The sequence below is a fragment of the Chiloscyllium plagiosum genome, unplaced genomic scaffold, assembly GCF_037043375.1.
Source record: "Chiloscyllium plagiosum isolate Xiang-an unplaced genomic scaffold, Cpla_swu_hap1 HiC_scaffold_14, whole genome shotgun sequence".
NCBI lineage: Eukaryota > Metazoa > Chordata > Chondrichthyes > Orectolobiformes > Hemiscylliidae > Chiloscyllium > Chiloscyllium plagiosum.
In genome coordinates this window covers 74,775,237-74,802,082 of record NW_028270152.1, presented here as the reverse complement: position 1 = coordinate 74,802,082, position 26,846 = coordinate 74,775,237, and the positions used below count along the sequence as shown (strand labels likewise).

Here is a 26,846-nt window from a genome sequence, read left to right as displayed (position 1 = left end):
GGGCTAGTGAGTAGTACTCGCAATGCTACCTGCACTTCGATCAACTAAAGTAGCACAACTAATCTCAAGGATTATTGCCTTATCAGCAATGGGTTACTACTTAGAGTCATAGAGATGTACAGCATAGAAACAGACTCTTCAGTCCAACTTGTCCATGCCAACCAGATATCCTAATCTAATCTAGTCCTATTTGCCAGTATTTGGCCTATATCCGTCCAAACTCTTCCTATTCATATACCCATTCAGATGCCTTTTAAACGTTGTAATTGTACCAGTCTCCACCATTTTCTCTGGTAACTTGTTCCATACACACACCACACACTCAGCGTGAAGAAATTGTTACTTAGATCCCTTTTAAATCTTTCCCCTCTCATCCATCTCCCCACCCCAGGGAAAAGACCTTGTCTATTTATCCTATCTATGCCCCTTACGATTTTATAAACCTCTGTCAGGTCACCCCTCAGACTCTGAAAATAAGCCCGGCCTATTCAATCTCTCCCTATAGCTTACACCCTCCAACACTTGAAACATCATAGTTTCATAATAATAGAAGCAGGAGTAGGCCACTTGGCCTGCCAAGCCTGCTCTGCCATTCATTAAGATCAGGGCTGATCTATGCGTCATCTTAGCCCCTCCTACCTGCATTATCCCCATAACCCTTAATTCCCCTACCATCCAACTGTGTCTTGAATATATTTAATGAAGCTGTCTCTACTGCTTCCTTGGGCAGAGAATTCCATAGATTCACTACTGTCTGGGAAAAGCAGTTCCTCCTTGTCTTTGTCCGAAATCTATTCCCCCTAATCTTGAGGCCATGTCCCCAAATCTTGATCTCACCCACCAGCAGTAACAGCTTGACTGCCTCTCTTATCTATCCCTTTCATAATTTTATGTTTCTGTAAAATCCCCTCTCATTCTTCTAAATTCTAGTGAGTAGAGTCCTAGCCGGCTCAACCTCATCTCATGGGTAACGCCCTCATCTCCGGAATCAACTGGTGAACCTCCTTTGCACTGCCTCCAAAGCCAGGATATCCTTCCTCAAGTAAGGAGACCAGAACTGAGGACAGTACTCCAGGGGCGATCTCACCAACACCTTTTACAATTGCAGCAGAACCTCACTGCTCTTAAATTCAGTCCCTCGAGCAATGAAAGCCAATATTCTATTTGACTTCCTAATTACTTGTTGCATCTGCATATCAACTTTTAGCGATTCATGTACGAGCACTCCTAAGTTCCTCTGCACAACAGCATGCTGCAACTTTTCATCATTTCAATAATACTCTGACCTACTACTTTTAATTCCAAAGTGGATAATCTCACATTTACCATCACTATACTCCATCTGCCAAACCCTTGCCCATTCACTTAACCTATCTAAATCTGTCTGCAGATCCTTCATATCCTCTGCACAGTTTGTCTTTCCACTCAATTTATTGTCATCAGCAAACTTGGATACGTTACATCTGGGCTCCTCTTCCAAATTATGTACATATATCACAAACAGTTGGGGACCCAACACCGACCCCTGCAGCATCCTGCTTACCACTTATCTCCAACCAGAGTAACACCAATTTATCTCAACTCTCTGCTTTCTAATGGTTATCTAGTCCTCAATTCATGCTAGTACATTCCCTGCAAGTACATCCATTCTTATGAATGAGTGTTTTATGTGGCACCTTATTGAATACCATCTGGAAATCCAAGTATTCAACATCCATCTGTTCCCTCCATCCACCAAGCTTATTACATTCTCAAAGAACTCCAGTAAGTTTGTTAAACACAACCTTCTCTTCCTGAATCCATGCTGCGCCTGCTGATGGAACCCTTTCCATCCAGATGTCTCACTATTCCTTCTTGAATGATAGCTCCAGCATTTCTCAACCTATCGTTACCTGCCTTTTGCCAACACCCTTTTTTAAACAGCAGTGTAACATTTGCTGTCTTCCAGTCTGCTAAGACCTGCCAGGAATCTAGTGAATATTGGTAAATTACCATTAACGCATCTACTATAACTTTTGCCATTTCTTTCAGCACCCTGGGATGCATTCCATCAGGACCAGGGGACTTATCTACCTTTAGACCCTCAAGTGTGCTCAGCACTACCCCTTTGGTGATAACAATTGAATTGAGGTCCTCACCTCCCATCGTATCCTTAACATCATTCTTTGGCATGTTTGACACATCTTCCACTGTGACGACTGACACAAAATATTTATTCAAGGCCTCAGCCGTATTAGCATTAACCAAAATTAATTCCCCTTTCTCATCTTGCAAGGGACCTACATCCACTTTAGCCATCCTTTTCTGTTTTATACATTTATAAAATGTTTTCCTACCTATTTTTATGTTCTATGCTAGTTTGCATTCATAATCCAGCTTTCCTTTCGTTATTGCTTGCTTCGTTGTTCTTTGTTGCTTTTTAAACATCCTTGTAAATCTTTTCTGAATCTTTCCAAGTATTTCCTATAGCAGGGAGACCAGAATTGCACAAAGTATTCCAAAAATGGCCTAACCAATATCCTGTACAGCGGCAACATGACCTTCCAATGCACTGATCATGCTATAAATGATCACTCGCACCATTTTAGGTTGAGTGATATAAATGCCAACAGAGAATTCTCTTGCTCTTCTTTGAATAGTCTCATGGGATATGTTCAAAGCATTGGAGAAAGTAGACTGGGTTTCACATTAACATCTTATCCACAAGGCAAAACATCTGACAATGCAGCCCTCCTGTGGTACTGCACTGGGTGTTTTGGCCTAGATTATGTATTCAGTTTCTGGAGTGGGACTTGTGCCTACATGTTACTGATTCAGAGGTACAGTGCTACCAACCAAAGCACAGTCGACATCTTCTCATTAATACTAAATGGACAAACAATGTGCAATCTGTTGGACAATCATTGTTTAAGTCCTGTACATATATTTGAAATGGTTTGGTTTGCCGTGGCAGAGTGCATCTTCAGATGGATTGAGTTTCCTCTGAAAGTTGGTACACTGCTTGAATGGTGAAGGAATTGGCTGGGAAGAGTTTTGTCAAATTATTCTCAGCACATTGCAAGTTCATTTTAGTTTGTAGCATTATTGTAGCACTCGCCCGGTCCATTACATATTCCATCCTTATAATGCTACTCATTTAATACTGTGGGTTGAACCTTTACAGTAACCTTATTAGTTGCAGCTCCAGGCAGCATCACCAATTTTCATCACTCAAACAGCATGTATTACTAACAGCTGATCACAATAAGAGCCAACTGGGTTTGGATTTTCTGATTAAAATGCATATGTTAGTCATCTTCACCTCTCGCTTCAAGACAAACCCGTGCCAGCTGTGGGTCCAAACAAATCCAAACAGGTTAAAAATACCCTATATTTCCATTGACACAGTGAAATAATTTGGTTTACAATGCTCACTTTATTGCTCAATCAATCAGACTGGGATTCATCTTTGATTCTGAGATTCTGGTCAGTTTGTCTCAGTTAAACGCTGGCTGACCTGAGGGAGAGCCCATATAGTCTCCATCAGCACCCCAGTTAATCTCATTAAAAAGAAGCTGTATCTGTAATGTAAAGGTCAGGTGAAATGGAATAAGCGGCTGAGTAAGAGAGGAGAATACAACCAGGCGACCTGTTATCTCTCCTGCTCTGCTGATTACAGGATGATAGAGAGGTTTCCTGGTGGGTGCTGAGCTGCAGCTTGAAATTGTCCAGCAATTGTAAAATGAGGTATAGTACTTGAATTGACAAAGACATTTCAGGGGCTATCAGCTCATTGCGAATTCATCTTATAGACACTAGGCAGCCCACACAAGCACCACACAGAGAGGTTATCTATGAGTACCAAGTAAATATATTGTGTAGGGATGGAATAGAATATAGCAGGTGGACAATTCACTCTGCCAGATTTCCACTCAAGTGTCCAGTTTGGAAATTGCCCCTGTTGTGTTGTCTCAATCTTACAGCCATTGTGTCCGTCTACATTAGTGCATGTAATTAGGTTAATACGTAACAAATTTACACCAGGTAAGTTAGCATTGTGGCTGTAGTACCAAACTGAAGCCAGAGGTTTGAGAGTTCAAGTCCTGTCATGATAACTTGAATTCAATAACAAATTATCACAATTGTCCTCAAAACCCCAACGAGCCTCCTGGAGATCAGATATCAAAATAGTCTTCCTCACTTGCCAAGTTGGAAGAAATTACAATCAATGACAGTCTCACATGGGTATTTTCAATTTGATAAATGCCACCCAAAAAGTTTTAGGTGTTACCCTTATACCTGCGTTTGGCCTCCTTATGGTGAAGCAGTGTTATATACAATGAAGTACTTCATACCTGTCTCAATTCATATCTACTGTTTCATGTTGGCAGAGGCGATGGTGTTTTAGGTTTGGGTGAGACTGCACTGTGGAATGATTGCTGTCAGAACAGTTCATCATGGTATTTTCATTTCCTTGGGCACCACAAATTTCCTCTCAACATTCCCTCCTCAATCTTCACCACTTGTCTGCAACTTTTGACATAGTTAGCCACACCTTCTTCCTCTCTAATCATACAGTTGTGTAGAGCTACACTGACTGGGTCCCATTCTTGTGTATAGCCAATTGTAGCCAGTTTATTACTTCTCCTCTCACCCCTGTACAGTTACCCAATGATCTGTTCGTGGTCTCCTCCTATTTCTCATTTGCAGGTTACCCCTCGGCAGCAGCATCTGAAGAAAAGATTCTTTTTCCCCATATGCACAGGAAGTACTCATCTTACCTCACCATCACATCTCAAAACTCCTCCACTATCTATAAGTTGTCAAACTCCTTGCGAATCTTTCAGAATTGGATAAACAGAAATTTCTGAAATCATTAACTGCAGTCACTGCTACAAGCTCTACTCCCTAGCTGTCAACTCCATCCCTCTCCCTGGGAAACTTTGGAGATGGTTGACAACCTTGATACAATGTTCAAACTTACTGACTTATGAACCATATACCTAAACTAATACTGAAACTGCCTGTTGTCAACTCCATAACATCACCCATCTTCACTTCCCCAACTGCTCATCCGCTCCTGAAAGTCTTGTCCTCATTTTGTGATATGTAGTCTTGACTATACTGATGCAATTTCGTCTAGTCTCCCAGTTTCTACCCAACAAAAGCTTGAAGTCATCCAAACTCTGCCTCTGTCCTTATATGCACCCAATAACCCAGTGCTGCTTTTATCCTACATTGATTCCAGTCAAGCAGTACCTCAATTTTAAAATTCTCCATCCTGTTTCACGTACCTGATTGTAGCTGCTTCCCTGAATCCTCCCTCTCTTTGCTTTCCTGAACCCCTCCCCCCACCCCAGACATTGCTGAAAAGAGAGACAAATCTGACATTCATCAGAACAAATGCAAGAACGCCAGATTTCAAACAATCCTAATTGTACGACAGGACAAGAGGGTGCTGGTTGGTTGGCAAGTCAACCAGGGTCAATGTTGAAGGTGCCCAGGATTATTCCCTCTAGTTATCTACAGGATAATAAATATAAAGAAGTCTATTTGAAGGCTGGGTAATATGATATATTCTGTCACTGACCTGTTGCACTAATAAGCAAGAGAGAGAACAAATTAGGTTTATACCTTTATTTTAGCTTTCCCTCAGTCCAGCACTTAATCTACCAGACTGGAGAATTGTCCTGGTGTGCATGTCCCCCATCTAGGTGAACCTGGAGAATGGTGCAGCACGGTGGCTTAGTAGTTAGCACTTTTGCTTCACAGCACCTGGCCTTGATTCCACCCTCTGGTGACTATCTAAGCAGAGTTTGCACATTCTCCAGGTTTCTTCCAGGTGCTCCAGTTTTCTCCCACAATCCAAAGATGTGAAAGTTAGGTTGATTGGCTATGGAAAATGCAGGGTTATAGGGTGAGTGGGATGCGGGGAGGTGTTCTGGGTGGGATGCTCTTTGGAGGGTTGGTGTGTGCTCAATAGGCCGAATGGCCTTCATTGACACTAGGGATTTTATGATTCTATGGTGCATCATTCCTAACATTCTTCATTATGAGAGCTGGCCCATAAATTAAGTCCTGATGAAATAAGAGTCAATTTCAGATTCTGAAAACTTGATATTAGTAGTTCGAGCTATGCCCTTAGATATTCCAGGCTGATGTGAATGAACATATAGGATGGTAACAGTAAATAATGAGAAGTGCAGAATAAAAGGAATAGTTCTTCTTAATTTTATGTGTGGTGAGACCAGTGGCAGCAAGGCTAATATTTATTATTCATCCCTAATTGTCCTTGAGAAGGTGTTAATAAGCGTCCGTCTTGAGCTACATCACTTCATCAGGTATAGATGTACCCAGTGCAATTGGAAAGATTTGATCCAGTGACATTGCAGAAATTGCAGTGTCAAGATGCTGTGTGATTTGAAGGGAAAATTGAAGGTGGTACAGTTGTCATTGTATGTGCTGCTATTGTCCTGCTAGGTGTACTGGTCACAGGTTGGAAAGTGCTTTTGAAGGAGGTTTGACAAGTTGACACACTTCATTCTTGCAAGTTGAACACATTGCTGCAAATGCATGTTGGTTTGGGAGGGAGTGAACATCAAACATGGAGGATGGGGCATCGACCAAGCAGGATACTTTGTCCTGAATATCGTTGAGCTTCCTGAGTGTTGCTGGAGCTGCACTCATCCAGCCACGTGAAGAATATTCCATCAGACTTCTGATCTCTGCCTTGCAGATGGCGAACAAGTCAGTTGATTATCTTGCAATGAATGGATATGGAAAGCTAAGCTGCTTTGATGAAGACTGTGTGCATTTTATTTGATAACCCTTTCAGATTTTGTCTAATCAGTGATCGTTTGATCTCTCATAGCTGATAAACCAAGTATTGAATCGAGTTACGGCTGAAAAGAACCTCTTTGACCGCGTTGTCAATCTGCGCTTACCTGGTGAGTAGTATCCTCTTCCATATCTTTGTGGAAATATTTTTTTGTGATGTTTATTTAGATTATATACCCTTGGTTTGACCAGTGAGCTATTATTGAAAGCTATTACACTTTCATTGATCCATTAACTGCCATGGTACACTTTGCTGTTTGAAGCACATTCATATCCATTTACAAATATGTTGACAGACATTACCATCGGATTGTGTGTATGAAGCTCTAACGACCCTACCACAGTTAGGACTGTATGTGCGCTGCCACCCATTTTCCTGAGAGTTGGCTCTTGAAGGAAGGGGCTCAGTGAGAGTTTCTGAGATGGACTGATTTAGGAGCCACGAGCAAAGGGCAGTTGTGAAGGGAAAAGGGAAAGTGGCTTTGGGGAGGTGAGTGGAGAAGGGTATATTTGAAGGTGAGAGGAAAGGAAGGCACGCTGTGGTGAGATGATGGTGTTGTTGCAGCTTAGAATGGGTGGGGTGCGGTGAAGGGAACAAATGGGCCAAGAGGAATGAAAACATTAATGACCTTGGTCTGAGCAAGACAAAGACTCACTCGGAGTCATGATTTTTAATGTTAAATTTTAACTTACTGTTATTACAGATTTCCAGTTGAAATAAAATGCACTGATAAGTTGATTGCAATGTGAGTTACTTTGATAAAGGAATGAGAAAGATTGTAAAAGTAAAATCGTTTAGATCTAGTCTTACTTGAGTAGATTTGAATGGGAAGTTGGAGATTGGTTCAGCTCTTCTAATTTGATGATATTCAAGATAGTTATATTGCTAAAAGTTTAATCATTATGCAGGCTGTTAGTTACCCCATATTGTATTAAAATACCTCCTGGTATTTCTTACTATCCATGTGATCATTTCATTTTCTTCTTAATTTGTTTTAATGTGAGTGTCATAGGCAAGACCGGCAGCTATTAACCATCCATCCCTGAATTTACTTTGAGTTGGAATGATGCGGTTCTTAACCAGTGCAGTCTGTGTGGTAAAGGTCGTAGGGGTTTTGATAAAACTGAGTGACTTGCCAGGCTACTTAAGAGACCAGCTAAGAGTCCACCACGTTACTATTAATCTCGTGCAAGATTGCCAACCTTTTTCACGTTTGGTCAGGGGTGGAGGGAGCCAGCAGGCATATTCTCTCGAAAATGAAACTAAGAACTGCAAATGCTGGAAATCTGGAACAACCAACAGAAATTGGTGTAGAGGCTCAGCAGGTCTGACAGCATCTGTGGAGCGATAACAGTTAACGTTTCGAGTTCAGTGACTGTTCTTCTGAAGAAGGGTCACGAGACTCAAAACATTAATTCTGTTTTCTCTCCACAGATATTGCCAGACCTCCAAGTTTCTCCAGCAATTTCTGTTTTTTTGTTTCTTTTTTCTCTCTGTCTCTCTCTCTCTCTCTATCTGTCGCTCACTCTCTCTCTCCTCCCACTTCCCTTAGCTCAACCTGTCACTCCCTTTCACTTTCTGTCTCTTTCTCTCACACTCCGTAATCCCTCCTCTCCAGTCCCCTCACTAACTCACTCACTCATCCAACTCCCAGTCACGCCCTTGTTCTTCTACCCTCTCAGTCAGTCACCCCTGTGACAGCTCTCTACCTACTTCGACACTGTCCTATCCCCCCCCTAGTCCAGGAACTCCCCACATACGTTTGAGACACCACCCACGCCCTCCACCTCCTCCAAGACTTTCGTTTTCCTGGCCCCCAATGCCTCATCTTCAATCCCTCTACACCTCCATCTGCCATGACCAGGGCCTCCAAGCCCTCCGTTTTTCCTCTCCCAACGTCCCCAACAGTACCTTTCCACCGACACACTCATTCGTTTGGCTGAACTGGTCCTCACCCTTAATAATTTCTCCTTTGAATCCTCCCACTTCCTCCAGACCAAAGGGGTAGCCATGGGCACACGTATGGGCCCCAGCTATGCCTGTCTCTTTGTTGGCTACGTAGAACAGTTGATCTTCCGTAATTACACCGGCACCACTCCCCACCTCTTCCTCCGCTACATTGATGACTGCATTGGCGCCACCTCGTGCTCCCGCGAGGAGGTTGAGCAAATCATCAACTTCACCAACACATTCCACCCTGACCTTAAATTTACCTGGACCATCTCTGACACCTCCCTCCCCTTCCTGGACCCCTCCATCTCCATTAATGACGACCGACTTGACACTGACATTTTTTACAAACCCACCGAGTCCCACAGCTACCTGGATTACACCTCTTCCCACCCTACCTCTTGCAAAAATGCCATCCCGTATTCCCAATTCCTCCGCCTCTGCCAGATCTGCTCCCAGGAGGACCAGTTCCACCACAGAACACACCAGATGGCCTCCTTCTTTAGAGACCACAATTTCCCTTCCCACGTGGTTAAAGATGCCCTCCAACGCATCTCGTCCACATCCCGCACCTCCACCCTCAGACCCCACCCCTCCAACCGTAACAAAGACAGAACGCCCCTGGTGCTCACCTTCCACCCTACCAACCTTCGCATAAACTAAATCATCCGCCGACATTTCCGCCACCTCCAAAAAGACCCCACCACCCGGGATATATTTCCCTCCCCACCCCTTTCTGCCTTCTGCGAAAACTGTTTCCTCCGTGACTACCTGTTCAGGTCCACGCCCCCCTACAACCCACCCTCCCGTCCTGGCACCTTCCCCTGCCACCGCAGGAATTGTAAAACCTGCGCCCACACCTCCTCCCTCGCCTCCATCCAAGGCCCTAAAGGAGCCTTCCACATCCATTAAAGTTTTACCTGCACATCCACTAATATCATTTATTGTATCCATTGCTCCAGATGCGGTCTCCTCTACATTGGGGAGACTGGGCGCCTCCTAGCAGAGCGCTTTAGGGAACATCTCTGGGACACCTGCACCAATCAACCACACCGCCCTGTGGCCCAACATTTCAACCCTTCCCCTCCCTCTTTAACTGATATCCCTCTTTAACTGTTTAACATGACAAAATCCTACACCACAGTACTACGTCTCTAATTTCTATCCGCAGAATTGCAGTTTTTATATGAACTAGTCCAACATCACCCCCAATTTCCAGCAGGTTCACTCCTTCTATTTAACTGAGTCCTAACATTGAGATGTTGTCCCTCACATCCCCTTAGCCTGGCCACATGAAACATCTCTTCAACCAGAAAGCAGTTTGTCGTCCTGCACTCAGCCTGGTGGTCTACAGGAAGGCCACACTGTGCTGACCACACTGGCAGCTGTCCATGGTTCCTTTCATGCCAGACCCCTCTCTGTCCCCAAAATCTCTCAGACAGAAAGTCTTTCCACAATCAGGCTCAGCTGCTCTTGCATTTGCTTCAGTCATGACTGTTTTATACCTAACCTTTAGCAACTCTTGCTTGAGGCTCTCCCTGCCCTGTCCTTATGGTAACCAAACCACCCGGCCTGTCGGTAGATAGAATTCATGACAGATCACATGACTCTCTTCATTTTCCCATGTACCTCAAATTAAAAAGACCATTTGAAACGTAACAATCTTAGAAATTTCCCACTGGCTGACGCTAGTAGTGTAAATGGTCAGTGTGTGGGACTTCTGTAGGGCTGTTGTGGCACAGGCATAGTGCCCTTACCTCTGGACCACAGCATGCACTGGATTTGTGTTAGGACATATCTGAACCAGCCAATTTATATTTTAAATAATTAGGAACTTTCCATTTGTAGCAGAAGTAAAATGCCTGAGTAATTTCAACTTGCATTGCATCTTAAAGTGCTGCTAGCTGAAGGCTGCTTTTACACTTCAGTTCAGGCCCTGATCTTACATAGTCTTTGATGTAAATCAGTGCAGTGTGTTGGAGGCTGGGGTCACTGAACAGGAGAAATTAATGTATTTCTTAATCATTTTACACATCTTCCCGCAGGTTTGGAAAGCGTGGATCATTACCCAATCCTCGTAGCTGTAACGGGAATTCTTGTCCGAATTCTGGTTGACTCTGATGTTCAGGGGTAAGATAGAGTTTGACAAAGGTTGAACAAGAGCAATGTTGAATCTTGATGTGACACTTTAAATGGTGGCATGCTGACACCCCCCCCCCCCCCCTCATGTTTTATTATTCTATTTAAGCAAGTTTACAAAAAATGCTTATTAAGTCCTGGCTAAAGAGCAAACGGGACAACCCTTGATGAGCTAAACCTGAGGTTTTGATCAATTATTCATAGTGTAGTCTGACAACGGATTTTATCGAGACAAACAGTGTCAGAGTTTAACAGAGCTCTGTCAGAAGCAATGACTCAGCTACTGACTGGAAGTTGCTCCCATCGCCCTTTTGTTGGGAGATGGTCATTGCCTGGCTTTTTTGCGGCACAGGTGTTACTTGCAGCATAATCTAAGCTGTTCTTCATGTTATGTGGGTACAGTTCTTTCATTATATGAAGATTTGAGAGTGTGCTGAACATGATGCAATTATCAGAAGACATTCCCATTTTTGATCTTGTTAAATGAAATATTATCAGTGAAACAACTGAAGGTGGTTATATAATAACATCCTAGATCTTGGTGAACAGACCACAGTTTCAAAATTGTCAGACAGTACAAAACAAGTATGAATATCAAAGAGGGTAGTGTTGAACTTCAAAAGGCTATAGACAGGTTGATGGAAGGGCTGATAAATGACCGATGAAATTTAATGCAGAGAAGTATGAAGTGTAAGGATAAGGAGGTCAGTGTTAGACAAAGGATACAAATGAAAAGCAGGTGCAGGAGCAGAGGGAGCTGGTGTCCGCTTGCATATGTCATTGAAGGTGGTAAGACTAGCTGAGGGTGTGATTAATAAAATATTCGGCAATGGATTGCTGGCCTGTATGCCTAGAGAACTGGAGTACAAAGATGCAGAAGTTATGCTGCAGTTATACAAAACTATGGTTTGACCCCACTTGTGCTGGTCTGGGCACATGCCATAGGAAGGATGTATTGGCCTTGGAGGGAGTTAAAACATATGTTTATAAGAATGGACTTAAGAAGTTATGGTGTGAAGAGAGATTATACAAATTAGCCTTGTTTTTCTAGAATTTAGGTTAAGGGTGATATGATTGAAGTCTTCACAATATTAACAGACAGAGACAAGGTAGATAAAACTATTTCCACTGGTTGAAGATCCTAGAACTTGGGCTTAGTCTAAAGATTAGGGCCAGATGTTAAGGAACAATGTTAGGAAGTTTTTCTACACACAAACGATGATTGACGTTTGGAGCTCTCTTCCAATGGTAGCTGATGCTAGATCAGTTGTTAATTTTAGAAATGAGATAGATTTTTGCGAAGCAAAGGTATTAAGGGATAGGGGCCAAAGAGAGGTATATGGAGTTAGGCCACAGATCAGCCATGATCTCGTTGAACTGTGGAACAGGCTTGAGGGATTGCATGTCCATTATCTGTTCCTACGTTCCATTCTAGGGTTTATTAATTGGGGAACAGAGTACGAAAACAAGGTTCCATTAAACCTGTATTAAATACTGGCTCAGCCTCAACTAGTCAATGATATTCACACTTTAGGAAGGATAAGAAGGCATTTGAGCAGCTGTAGGAAAGATTCATGAAAATGCTTCCAGAGATCAGGGCGATCAATAATGTAGATAGATTGGAGAAATTGGGACTGTTTTCCTTTGAGAAGACTGAAAGAAGATTTGTTAGAGGTATTCAAAATCATGAAGGGTCAGGACAGAACAGATGGTGAAAAGGTGTCCATTGGTGGAAGAATTGAGAATTGGAAGATTTAATTTAATATAATTGACAAAAGAAGCAATGAAGATAGGAAGAGAAACATATTTTTGAGTGGGTGTTTAGAGTCTGTAATGTACTGCCTGATTGTGTGACAGAAGTAGGTTCAATCAAGACATTTAAAAAGAAATTGGATTGCTTCTTGAAAAGGAAGAACATACAGGGCTACAGGGAGAAAGCAGGAGAGCAGAGTAAGTGAATTATTTCTTCAGGGAACCAGCACAGATAGAATTGGCCAAATGACCTCATCCTTTGCTATAACCATTCTGGAACTCTCACAGTGTATTGGTTAGGAGTCTATTCGTAAATGCAGCTTGTTAGAAATGTTGACAGCACCTTTTATCTCACTTTGCTGACGATTGAAAGTAGGCTGTATTTTCATTGATGATAAGCATGCTTATAAAGCAGCCTCTTCCCATTACTTGTATAACTGTTGTGTCTTTACATCATTTGTCCACGATCATGAATTCTGTGAAATTGCAAGAGAGGAAGAGGGGATTATGTAGGATTTTCTACAATTCCGATTACTGGGACAATTCCGACTAATGGTTAGTCACCATTCCCAGTCCTCTAGTTTCCCCAGTTTCTTTTACTCATCCTTTTAATATGCTCGGATGTGTGCTGTCTGATCCTCAGAGGCTTAACCTGGCATCAATTTAGTAATCCCTGTTTGAAAGCATGAATGCATTAAGATTGAAAGGGAACTTTTCAGAATATACCCAACAATATCCTGATCTTTTCATTATGAGGTGTGCTTTCGGCTAAGGCTTAAGCATTGCTCTCAGGAAAACAATTTCTGGAATAATTCTGGCAACTTCAAATTGCATATGGATTGAAGCCAGTACGCTGATTGTGCGGCAGTGAGTGAATGCTTCTGATCGCATGAGTAACCATGATGGAAGTAATGCCATGTAAAAGGTTGGCAATGAGATGCTACACCGTATAAGATGAAAACTAGAGCTCAGTTCATTTCAGTATCTATGTATTACAACAGGAGTGTTGTGAATCTGATCATTGCAGTTGCTTGTGTGAAGGATATTGCAGCAATTATAAATTGGAATCTCCTTCACTGCACCATGCTGAACACAAATGATATAATCCTTGAATCTAACAGCAGTACAGTGACTGTTTGCAGTGCACTTGGTGTCCTGGTGAAGGTCTTACTTGATCTCGTCTTCTGATATGAAAGATCGACACAGCATTGTGACAAATTAATGTCTGAAACTCTCTAGGCTTCTTGCTGTCCTGGGTATGGTTACTGTCAATGAGATAATACCACAAGAAATCACTGCTGATAATGTAAGTTAAATGTGAGTTATCAACTGATCAACATGAGTTAGTCCTGTGGTGAATGATATAAACATATGAAAATACTGGAAACTCTCAGCAGGTCAGGCGGTATCTATTTGAAAATAGGAATAGGTTTGAAAATGCCATGCGTTTTGCACTTAACAGATACTGCCCAGCCTGCTGAATACTTCTAGTATTTTCTGATGTTTGAGATTCTTTCATCAGCACTTCTGCTTTGATGTGTATTTGATTTTCTCAACGTTCTTTTGATCTCCTCTGTTAGTCACCATTCCCAGGCTAAAATGTTGCACTTACAGGTTGTGGTCCACGCTTTGTAGAGGTGCGAGTGCAGGCTTTGCGTGTGTTATACTTGTCAAAGCCTCCCTTGTTTCTGAATGTCGATACTGGTGGAGCTTAGTAACTATAATGTTTAGTATTGCACTACTCTGCATCGGTCAAACAATAGGGACAGGCATCAAATTTGCCTACTTCCCTGCTGCTTGAATATTCTCTTAAGTAACAAAGTACCTGTATCTGCTGTTTTCTCTGGATCTAGTCAACATCTTTGTCACCTCCAGTGCCCATACCAGCGCTGTAGTTTTTTCTCATTTCCTTCTTATAATGCTCCTTTCATAGACTTTCATAAAATCCATACGGTGTGGAAGCAGGCCATTCAACCTACAGAGTCCACACCAACTCTCTAAAGAACATCCCTCTCAGACCCTGATAATTCTGCATTTCCCATAGTCAAACTATTTGGCCTGCACATTGCCAGATGCTGTGGGCAATTTAGCCTAGACAGTCCACCTAACCAGCACATTTTTTGGACTGTGGAAGGAAACCAGAGCAGCTGGAAGAAAGCCATGTAAAAGTGGGGAAAATGTGCAAACTCCACACACACTTGCCCGAGACAGGAATCAACACTGTGAGGCAACAGTGAGCTACTGTGCCTTCACTGTGCTCCTAAAGGCAGAGAACTTTCACATTTCCCCTCCCAGCTAAAAAAAAACCACGTGTGATGCATGTTGTGATTCAGTGCTTCTGTGTAATTGCAGCTAATCACTGTTAAGAATGACAGTGTTGATACCTGACCATTTATGAGGTTCGACAGTAAATGTCAGGCTGATTGACTACACTGGGGAAAGTGAGCCAGTAAGACTTGACCAACTAAGAGACCATCACATTATCAGTTGTGTGATTAGTCGAATTGCAGTCATAATTTTGCTGTTAATGCCAGCCTGGCCTAATTACTTTAAACTCTGAGGTTGTGATGAGCAAATTGAACAGTCAATAGAAATGGACATCTGTACAATCTTCCGTATTTATTTTAATTTTCAGCATGAGCATCAGAGGCTGAGGGATGGCATTATAGAGGTTTATAAAATCATGAGGGGCATGGATAGGGTAAATAGGCAAGATCTTTTTCCCAGGATGGCAGAGTCCAAAGCTAGAGAACATAGATAAGGTGAAGGGGAAAGATTTAAAAGGGACCTGAGGGGCAAGATTTTCATGATGAGGGTGGTGCGTGTATGGAACGAATTGCCAGAGGAAATGGTAGAGATGGGTACAATTAGAATATTTTAAAACGCGTCTGGATGGGTACACTAATAAGGGTTTAGAGGGATATGGGCCAAATGCTGGCAAATGGAACTAGATCAGTTTAGGATATTTGGTGGCATGTGCGAGTTTGACCGAAGGATCTGTTTCCGTGCTGTATAACTATGACTAGATTATACTGATTGTTTTTGTATTTGTTTGAGCTTTCCAGCATCTACAATATTTTGCTTTTGTTTGAAGCAAAGAGAGTACTTTTTTGTCAACAGCATTTTAAAAAAAACCATAATTTTCCAATCCCTTTCAGTTCTGAAGAGGAGTCATATTGGACTCAAACCATTAACTCTACTTGTCTCCCTCCATGGATGCTGCTAAAACTGCTGAGTTTCTCCGGCAGAGTTTTTCTTTCAGATTTCCTGCATCTAACATATTTTGCCTTTACTTATTTGTCTTTGAGCTGGCTTTCAGTCGTGTAAGAAAAAAACTCAAGGGAAGAACTTGTCTAGAATCTCTTCTGAATCCAGTTAATCATTTCTAAGGTGTAGATGCTGCTGGTGCTCAAGAAACCCAGCATCCAAATTGCGCACAGCAAGCTCCCACAAGGTGACTTATGTAAAGGTTCATCTGCTGTGGTGTAAATTAGTATTTGTCCATATTCCTTTGTTTTCACTGCAGTTGTTGTTTGAGATCAGAAACTAATTCCAATCTCTGATACACCAGATATGGCCAGCATCTTTCTTAGTGCAGATTTTTACTGTAATTGAACAAAAAATTCATTATAAAAACAGTGGATTTAGAGTCCTATGGCATGGAGACTGATCCATTGACCCAAACTGGTCCATGCTGACCAAAATGTCCATCCACGCGAACCCCATTTTCCTGCATTTGGCCCATGTCCTTCTAAACCTTTCCGATCCATGTATTTGTCCAGATGCCTTTTAAATATTGTTAATGTACCTGCCTCAACCACCATCGCTGGCAGCTCATTCCATATGCGTACCACCCCCTGTTAAAACATTGTCCCTCAGGTTCCCTTCTATTCTTTCCCCTTAAATCTTAAACTGATGCCCTCTAGTCCTTGATTCCCCAACCCTGGGAAAAAGACATTCACCCTATCCATGCCTCTCATGATCTTACACACTTCTATAAGATCCCCGCTCAGTCTCCTACATTTCAAAGAAAAATGTCCTAGCTTGTCCGACCTCTCCCTGTAACTCAGACTGTTGAGTCCTGGCAAATCTTGCCTATAGCAAGGTGGCCAAAACTGAACAAAATACTCCCAAGTGTTGCCTCGTCAACATCCTGTACAACTGCAACATAACTTCCTAATTTCTATACTCAGTGCCCTGATTGATAAAGGCCAGTGTGCCAAAGCCTCCTTCATTGCCTTGTCTACCTGTGACTCCACTTTCAGAGAACCGTGCACCTGAACTCCAAGGTCCCTCTGTTCCACTATGCTCCTTAAGACCCTACCATTCACCATGAAACTCCTGTCTTGATTTGACTTCACAAAATGCAAGACTTGGGTGCTGTTGATATTCATGATAAATGAACAAGGATGTGTTTGTCCATTGCATGTGAGTTCTGTATTGCTCTCGCCTCAATCTCATTTGCAGACCAAAGATCTTGCCTTTCCCTGCAGTGCAGTTTCTAGGATGCAGAGCTGTTAATATATCCATCTTGGTTACCTAACCGTCAATGGGATTTCAACTGGTTTCCAAAGTACCCAGGTTTTGGGCCGTGTGCAATCTGTCATGAATTGTTAAAAGGATGTTGCTAATACACATGGGCATTCAAACTTTGAGGTGTTTGTAATGTGCAACTTGCACCATTGTGGGACAAAATGAAGTTTAATCTTCAGATTGTTTTGTAATTAAGCCAGAACAAAGATCTGAATTACTTATGACTGACAGCATCAGGGTTGTAGCTGTGTTGTGTTGTTAATTGTATCTCAGTCAGTATCACTTTTGCTTCTAAGTTCCATTGCAGGATTTGACCCTCAACCAAGTAAACCTGATACTCCAATGAGGGGGTGTTGCACTGTTGTTGATGTGATGAATAGCTGAAACAAAGCTGAAACGTGCTTTCTCTGTCCCATGATTATCTGTCTGCATGTCTCCTTAAAATAATTATCAACAAATTCATGGGGGACATGTTGAAGTAGGAAAAAGACAGCATGTAGCTGCATTAGGAACAATTCTGGAACTTTGCAATTCTCATGCCTGTACTCCCTGCACTCAATCCTGCATCTATCCATTCTCACAGTAATTGGACAGAATTTTCCGAAATGGCAGCCAAAGAATCACAACATTTAAGTTAGTTAACCAAAAAGACAGAGACTAATCCAGAGTAAAATTACTTAGTTAAAGGAGAACAAGTTTCAGTGGGATGTAAATGAATTTCCTTAGGTAAAGCAGGTTTGAATATCAGCAGATAAAACTAACAATTGCCATTAAAAGAGCAGATAGTTTGTGTACAGCCAAAGTCTGTTCCTACTAGTGGCAATAGTAAGATAAGCAAAAACCAGAATTCAATAGATTTCAGAAGGGATTGAGAGTAAAATGAAGCTGGAATAGCACATGCATCCCAGCTGTCAGGCTGATAGTACAAGTGATACTAAGGCTGAATATGGATAGTTCAGAGGGGAAATGCAGGGGGAGTTGAGAGAGAAAAGCGCAGAGTATGGGGTGAGAAGAGTATCTAACATAAATGCAAATAAGTAGAAAATAGTGATAACAAAAGTGCCAATGTTAATTAGGGACTGTGAGAAGTTTTACACATGGAGGCAGTGGTAATGGCTGCTGCAGTAAATGAACACTTTGCATTTCAGAGAACAAAGAGAAGTACAGCACAAGAACAGACCCTTCAGCCCTCCAAGCCTGTGCCGATCATCATGACCAAGCCTGTTTAGTATCCATCTAGCCAGCATACCCCAATTCCCATGTGATTTTAGTTTTTGTACCAATATGCTATGTCGGACTTTATCAAATGCCTTACTAAAGTCCATATAAACTACATCCACAGCCCTTCCCTCATCAATAATCCTCGTCATCTCTTCAGAAAATTCAATCAGATTGGTGAGACGTGACCTTGTCTGTACAAAACCATGCTGCCTGTCACTAACTAGTCCAATTTTTTCCAAAACTTCTTCCTTCAAAGTATTGACATTCTCTAGTGTTTACACACTCATCCCTGATCTCAACATCAGTCATGTCCTTCTCGGTGAACACTGATACAAAGTATTCATTAAGGATCTTTCCACTTCGTGTGGCTCCGTGCGTAACTTTGCTCCCTTGTCCTTGAGTAGGCCTACTCTTTCCCTTGCTACCCTCTTTCTTCTAATACATGCACAAACACCTTTGGATTCTCCTTGACTCTGTTTGCTAAAGACACTTCATGGCCTCTCTTAGCCTTCCTAATTCCGTGTTTATTCCTAATTTTTCTATACTCCTCAAGGGCTTCATCAGTTTGTAGCTGTCTAGATCTATCGTATGCCTCCTTTTTCCTTTTGAGTAAGCTTACAATCTCCCTTGTCATCCATGGTTCCTGAATCCTGCCATTCCAATCCTTCAATTTTGCAGGGACATGCATGTCCTGCACTTTCATCAACTGATCTCTGAAAGCCTCTCATATGCCAAATGTAGATTCGCCGCAGATAACTCCTCCCAATCAACAGTCTCCAGTTCTTGTCCAGTTTGGGTGTAATTGGCCCTTGCCCAATTAAGCACCCTCACCTGAAAGCAACTCTTGTCCTTGTCTATGGTTACTTGAAATCTTATGTTCACTAAGCTCAGAATGCTCTTCTACTGGATCATAGATCACCTGTGCTGGCTCATTTCCTAATACTAAGTCTAGTTTGGCCTCCTTTCTGGTTGGATTGTCAAAATACTTTCTCAAAAAGCCCTCCTGGACACATCTAACAAAGTGCTCTCCATCTGAGCCCCTGGCTGTAAGGGAGTCCCAAGGAGAAAGTGAAGACTGCAGATGCTAAAGAGTCAGAGTTGATCAAGTGTGGCACTGGAAAAGCAACAGCATCACTGAAGCAAGAGTTGATGTGTCGGGCATAACCCTTCTTTAGGTCCTGAAGAAGGGTTATGGCCGAAATGTAGACTCTCTTGCTCCTCAAATGCTGCCTGACATGCTGTGCCTTTTCCAGTGCCAAATTTGATCAACTCTAGGGGGGTTCCTAGTCAATACGAGGAAAGTTGAAGTCATCCACCACAACTGCCCTATTTTTCACACCTTCCCAATATCTGACTACAAATCTGCTCCTCTGTCTCCCATGGGCTTTTAGGAGGTCAATAGAAAACTCCCAATATTGTGATTTTATCCTTCCAATTCCGAGTTCTGCCCATAGTGCCTCACTGCAAAATCCCTCTGATGTGTCTTCCCTCAATAAAGCTGTGATGTGATCCCTAATCAGCAAGTCAACTCCCCCACCCCTTTTGTTTCCCTTTCTGTCCAATCTAAAACAGTGACTTGGAATGTTGAGCTGTCAGTCCTGTCCCTCTTTTAACCATGTCTCTGTAATGGCAATAACATCATAATTCCATGCAGTAATACATGCTCTTAGTTCATTCGTCTTACCTGTTATACTTTTTGCATTGATGTAAATGCACTCTAGACCTCCAGTCCCTCTGAGCCCAATGACCTCCCTCTGCCTGCTCTTATTCTGCACTATGCATGTCTCAGTCTCACTTTTGTCCCCAGTCCCTGCACTTACTGGCCTGTTGTTCTGGTTCCCACCCCCCTGCCACACTAGTATAAATCCTCCCGAGGAGCTCAAGTAAACCTCCTGTCCAGGATATTGGTTCCCCTCCAGTTCAGGTGCAACCTGTCCTTTTTGTGCAGGTCCCACCTTCCCCAGAAGCCATCCCAATGATCCATATATCTGAAGCCCTCTCTCCTATACCAGCTCTATAGCCACATGTTCAAATGTGTTCTCTCTCTGTTCCTTGTCTCATTAGCCCATGGCATAGGTAGTACTCCTGAGATTACTACTCTGGTACTCTTCCTTTTTAGATTCCTGCCTAACTCCCTGAATTGTCTCCGCAGGATCTCTTCCTTCTTCCTACTTATGTCATTTGTGCCAATGTGGACAATGACTTACGTCTGTTTTCCCTACCGTTTCAGGATGTCCTGCACCCGCTCAGAGACATCCAGAATCCTGGCACCAGAGAGGCAACACACCATCCTCGAGTTTTGTTCACGGCCACAGAAATGCCTGTCTCTGCCCCTTACTATCGAGTCACCTACTACTATTGCTTTTGCTGCAAGCTTATCCCTTTACCTCACTGTCACTATTTGAAGGCCTGTACAATGCCCCAATCATGCAATCATACTGAATGGATTTTGACTTTGCTTATTCAAGGAGAATCTCTCTTTCCAACACTGTAGTGGCTTCCTTAATCGATACTGCCAGCCGTCTTTCTTTTTTTCCATTCTTATTTTCCCTGAATGATTTGTACCTTTGCACATTGAACTTTGTACTTTTGAATCTGAAGATGTTCTGTTTAGGTGGATTGGCCTTGTTAAATTGCCTATAGTGTCCAGGGATGTATAGGCCAGGTGGATTAGCCATGGAAAAATGCAGGATTACTGGGATAAGGTAAGGGGAGTGAATCTGAGTGGGATGCTCTTCGGAGGGGTTTGATAGGCCGAATGGCCTGCTTCTGCCACTGTAGGGATTCTACCGTTAAGCACCTGCTCCTTAGCATTTTTCAGTTTAAACCCTATTTTCATTATTGCTGCATCGTATTCCCAGCTGTTCGTGCTCATAACTCATCAATGTTACTCAGCCCATGTGTGCATTTACATATGTGCATTCAAAACCTGAGTTTGATGGGCGTCACCCTTAACAATAAACTACAATACTTTTAAATCTGTACTCCTCTTGCTAATTTTTCAGCCTGCTGATGAATTCAGAGGTACTGTTTTGCTAACTTACTTGATTGCAGTGCAGCATTGCCCCGTGATTGCTCTGCTCAGTAGATGGACCTATTGTTGCACTGTTGCTGATTCCCAGCACGCTTTCAGTTGCAGGTTTGAAGAACATAGAACATAGAACAGTACAGCACAGAACAGGCCCTTCAGCCCACGATGTTGTGCCGACCATTGATCCTCATGTATGCACCCTCTCATTTCTGTGATCATATGCAAGTCCAGCAGTCTCTTAAATGTCCCCAATGACCTTGCTTCCACAACTGCTGCTGGCAACGCATTCCATGCTCTCTCAACTCCCTGTGTAAAGAACCTGCCTCTGACATCCCCTCTATACTTTCCTCCAACCAGCTTAAAACTATGATCCCTTGTGTTAGCCATTTCTGCCCTGGGAAATAGTCTCTGGCTATCGACTCTATCTATGCCTCTCATTATCTTGTATACCTCAATTAGGTTCCCTTTTCTCCAATGAAAAAAGTCTGAGCTCAGTCAACCTCTCTTCATAAGATAAGCCCTCCAGTCCAGGCAGCATCCTGGTAAACCTCCTCTGAACCCTCTCCAAAGCATCCACATCTTTCCTATAATAGGGCGACCAGAACTGGACGCAGTATCCCAAGTGCGGTCTAACCAAAGTTTTATAGAGCTGCAGCAAAATCTCATGACTCTTAAACTCAGTTCCCCTGTTAATGAAAGCCAAAACACCATATGCTTTCTTAACAACCCTGTCCACTTGGGTGGCCATTTTAAGAGATCTATGTACCTGCACACCAAGATCCCTCTGTTCCTCTACACTGCCAAGAATCCTATCCTTAATCCTGTACTCAGCTTTCAAATTCGACCTTTCAAAATGCATCACCTTGCATTTATCCAGGTTGAACTCCATCTGCCACCTCTCAGCCCATCTCTGCATCCTGTCAATGTCCCGCTGCAGCCTACAACAGCCCGCTATACGGTCAACGACACCTCCAACCTTTGTGTCGTCTGCAAGCTTGCTGACCCATCCTTCAATCCCCTCATCCAAGTCATTAATAGAAGCTAGGCCATTGTGGAAAAGTGTCAGTGGGAGTTGGTGAGGGTCTGTCCTTTCTCTTGATGTATGTGCAAATGCATTCAGGTTTTTCTGACATCATGCACCCAGTGTCCTCAATTTCCATTGCAGCTGGAGGATGATGGATACATTCATTCATTAGCTGACTATGTGACAAATATTTGAGTGATTGAGAATCATTAAAAATCCATTTCACTATATCATTGAGAACTGTAATGTGTGAAAGCAGGGTATTAAATGTGAATGATGCTGGGCTATTAAAAAAAAACTAACCAGCAGTAGAGGTTCCATGAACATTTCCATCATTGATGCTAGAACCTAACAACTGACAACTGAAGCCATCTTGAACCAGAGGCGTCAAGTGGAAGATCCCTTTCAGGTTCCTTTTGAGGTCCCTATCATCAGAAAAACCAGTTGTTGGCTATTAAATTAAGTGCACATTGTTGGGATGGCTATGCACACTGAATGTGACTATAGGAATTCCAATAAATTTCTGAGTGTAATGCAGAAGAACAGTACTCTAGTACCAGCTGCATCTCTGTCCTGTCTGTTACTAGTACAGCCGCACACTGGCATCTAACTGTTAAAGTAGAAAAATTCTCTTGCCTCTACGGTCCACATAAAGCAGGTCAAATCTAACTCAACAATCATGGTCCCATCAGTCCACTCTGAATCATTGGTAAAGTGACAGAGGGTGTTGTCAACATCAGAGGCACTTATCCCAAGACCCCCCTGCTTCCTGATTCCATTATAGTTTAGTCCGAAGGATCTGAACTCCATAGCTGAGGCTGGGGTGATTCCCTTCACATCAAGGCCGTATCTGATGAACGTGGCATCAAGGAGAGCTGCACTAATATAATTCTGAGAGACTAATGGTAAAACCATCAATCTAGTGAGAGTTGGAGAGGTAAATAATAGACAAGCAGGAGACTGGAAAGAACACAGCAAACCAGGCAGCATCAGGAGGTGGAGAAGTCAATGTTTTTGGTCAAGATCCTTTAATGACAAGTTGTTTGGCAGTGCATCTCCTAAAGGCTTTAGTGTCTTCCTGGTCAGCAAGGCAGTGTTTTAGAACAAGGGGAAAAAATGTCATCAAAATGACCAAGAACAGTAATTCAGAAAATTCATCATCATAATTCCGACTCAACCTGAATTTTCAAGCTGATGGGTTGGGTTAACCTCAACTTCTGTAGATTCTGAAAGTTTTCTGAGAAGGCAATGTTTTGGGAGTTAAAAGTTGTATAAATCATTTCTCTGACTAGAGAAAAGCATTTTCAAAGAGGAGTATAAGTGAACTGAATGCAAGAAAGATGAAACATGGAGCCGTGGAAGACGCAAGCGCATACCTTGCAATTGATCAGAAGGATGTTGAGAAGCAGGAACAGGGCTCCATATCAATCAATGGTCAAACTTGAGGTTTTTTTTTTGTTTTGTCTAGTCCATTGAAACTAGAATTGTGGGGGAAAAGGTCAGTTTCTCTTTAAAAGCTGAAGACTGTACCTCAAGGCTGAAAAGAAATTCATAAAACTCCAGAGTTCTGTCTTGAGCAGGGTCCACCAGTTTGTGGAAGGGAAGGCAGACAGCAGTTGCTGGTATTTTGAATGAAGTGAAAATGCTTCCCTGAATTGGTGCATTAATTACAGTAAATTTGCTTGCTAGCAAAAATGGGATTGTCATTACAAGGCCCCACAGCCCTGAACAAGGCTGTAGTCAGAAATATGATGTTCCTAGCTTTCTAATCATGCCAGCTGTGAAGACTTGGAGTGATCTGACTTTGCAAACTTATTGGTGTCAATGTAATGACATTCACTTTGTTGCATTATCTGAAATGCCTAATCCTGATTAACCTCATTTGTATGCAAATTCTAATTAACATAACCAATTAAACATATTGTAATTACAGAAAATGGTTTCACTCCCAATTAATTTATGTTGCCTGCCAAAATTAGATTTAATCTCCACATAGCATCCATCAGAGCTTCACAAAGCAACTCCTTTCAGCAAGGTTGGATGATTTTTGAAAATTATTTGGTAGAGATATTCCTAGTAACAAATAGCAATGCACTATGGTCCTGATCACACAGCATGACAGCAGTACAGGTGTCACAGTGAGGTCCTGCTCTCACCTGCTTCACCATTTGGCTGAGCTGCAGGACGAAGGGAAGATCAGAGACTTGTCCTGTCTGGTCTCATCATCTCCAGGTCACTTGGCAATAGATTGCCCATTCTCGAGGGACCAAAGGTAAAAACTGATTAAATTTACCCTTTCAACACAAGTAAATGACCTGCATTGTAATCACAAAACGGGCAGGCTTGGTTTCATCTCATTAAACATTTCAACCGAGGGAGAATGGACAACCTACTGCCAAGTGACCTGGAGCTGATGAGACAGACTGTGGCTTTAAACATTGTGTCACATGTATGGTTATAGAGAAATTCCTTACTTGGCTTTCATTGATCATATTTTGCAAGGCTTTCTACAAAGCGCTGCAAGAAGCGACCGGCAAAGAGTGCAATCGCTGGGAGTTGAGCTAAGTGTGACAGTTTAGTCGAGGGGGATGAAGGCATTGTTGCCAGTTTTGCAAGGGGCTGCTTTGTGGTTGAAGTGCTGCTGTTTAGATCTAATAGAGGGCCTAGTTGAATAATAGGTTTTGTTGAGGAGGGCGAGCAACAAGGTACGGGTAAGGTAAGACCTTTTTTGTTTCGCCTCCTAAGTCTGCTAGTTGTTCTGCAGAGATGGCAGTCATAGAGATGTAAAGCACGGAAACTGACCCTTTGGTTCAACTTGTCCATGCCGAACATACCACCCTCTGCCTGAAAAGGTTACCCCTTAGGTCTCTTTTATATCTTACCCTTCTCACCCTAAACCTATAGAGTAGTATGTTCCCCCTGTCAGATGTGAGAGATCATGGAGCAGTTTACTATCCCTGGCAACTATGTTTGCAGGAATTGTATGGTTGCAGCTCCTTCGGGATCGCATGGATTTGTTGGAGAGGAGTTGATGCCATGAGGAACACAAAGAAGGCAGAAAGCGATAGGTACTGGCTTCAGGGAAGTGTTACACTGCGGTTTCAATCTGATTGGTGACCGCCAGCAGAGGTAGGCAGGTAGTGGAGGAGTCTCCTGTGGCTATTCCCCTCTCAAGTATACCATTTTGGATACTTTGGGGGAGTAACCTCTCAGGAGAAAACAGCAGCAACAGCCAGTCTTTGGCACTATGACTGGCTGTGCTGTAAAGCAGGGTATTGGCAAAGTCCAAGTGAGCAATTAAGATAGGGGATTATCTAGACAGTGTTTCTGTGGCTGTGTGTGAGACTCCAGGACGGTGTGTTGCCTCCTTGGTGCCAGGGTCAAGGACATCTCAAGGACGAAGCAAATTCTCAAAGGGGAGTGTGAACAGCCTGAGATGGTTGTACACATTGGCACCAATGACTTAGGTAGAAAAAACAGATGAGGTCCTGCAGAGTGAATATAGGGAATTAGTCAAGAGGTTAATAAGCAGGATCTCAAGGTAATAATCCTCTGGCTGAGGAGCTGGAGCAGGGAGGGGAACCTAAGCAGTAGTGAGACGAGAGAAGGTTGAGGCTGGTACAGAAGTTCGAGACCAGCTTAAATAGAGCAAGCAAGCAAGAGCCCGGCAAAGAATAAGGAGAGACTGATGAATGAAACTGCATTTGTTTCAATGCAAAAAACCTGGCAGGTAAGACAGATAAATTCAAGCGTTAGATAGGAACGTGGGACTGGGTTATCATTGCTATTACAGAAACCTGGCTGAAGGAGGGACAGGATGGGCAGCTCAATGTTCCAGGGTACAGATGCTATTGGAAAGACATAGGGGAGGCAAGAGAGGAGGGGGAGTCACGTTTTGATTAGGGCAAACATCACAGCAATACTTAGGATATTCCTGATGGGGCATCCAGTGAAGCTATGTGGGTGGAACTGACAAATAATAAGGGGGTGATCACTTTTATCATAGAATCTCTACAGTGTGGAAACAGGTCATTAGGCCCAAAAAGTCCACACTATGGGATTGTTCTATAGACTATCTAGGAAGATCTCAAATAGCTGTAAGAATAATAGGGTTGTAAGAGGGGATTTTAACTTTCCAAACATAGACAAGGACTGCCATAGTGTCAAGCTCTTTGATGGGAAAGGAATTTATTAAGTATGTTCAAGAAGACGTCTCAATCAATGTAGATGGCCCTTCTAGAGAAGGGGCAAACCTTGATCTCTTCTTGGGAAATAAGGCAAGTGACTGAAGTCAGAGAGCACTTTCGGGCCAGTGACCATAATTCTCTTGGTTCCAAAATTGTTAGGGAAAAGACTAGGACCTGTTAAAGTTCTTAGGT

The 26,846-nt window shown here is 42.7% G+C and overlaps 1 protein-coding gene across 3 annotated transcripts in view; it reads left to right on the top strand.

Annotated features, from left to right (window-relative positions):
* rnf123 (ring finger protein 123) overlaps nucleotides 1–26,846 on the top strand; it is a 390,439-nt gene that overhangs the window by 236,240 nt on the left and 127,353 nt on the right. For all 3 annotated transcript variants that reach the window (XM_087994538.1, XM_087994539.1, XM_087994537.1), the window contains exons 34-35: nucleotides 6,851–6,926; nucleotides 10,813–10,897. In XM_087994538.1, coding sequence (XP_087850664.1) covers nucleotides 6,851–6,926; nucleotides 10,813–10,897 — 161 coding nt within the window. The remainder of the gene's footprint in view (nucleotides 1–6,850; nucleotides 6,927–10,812; nucleotides 10,898–26,846) is intronic.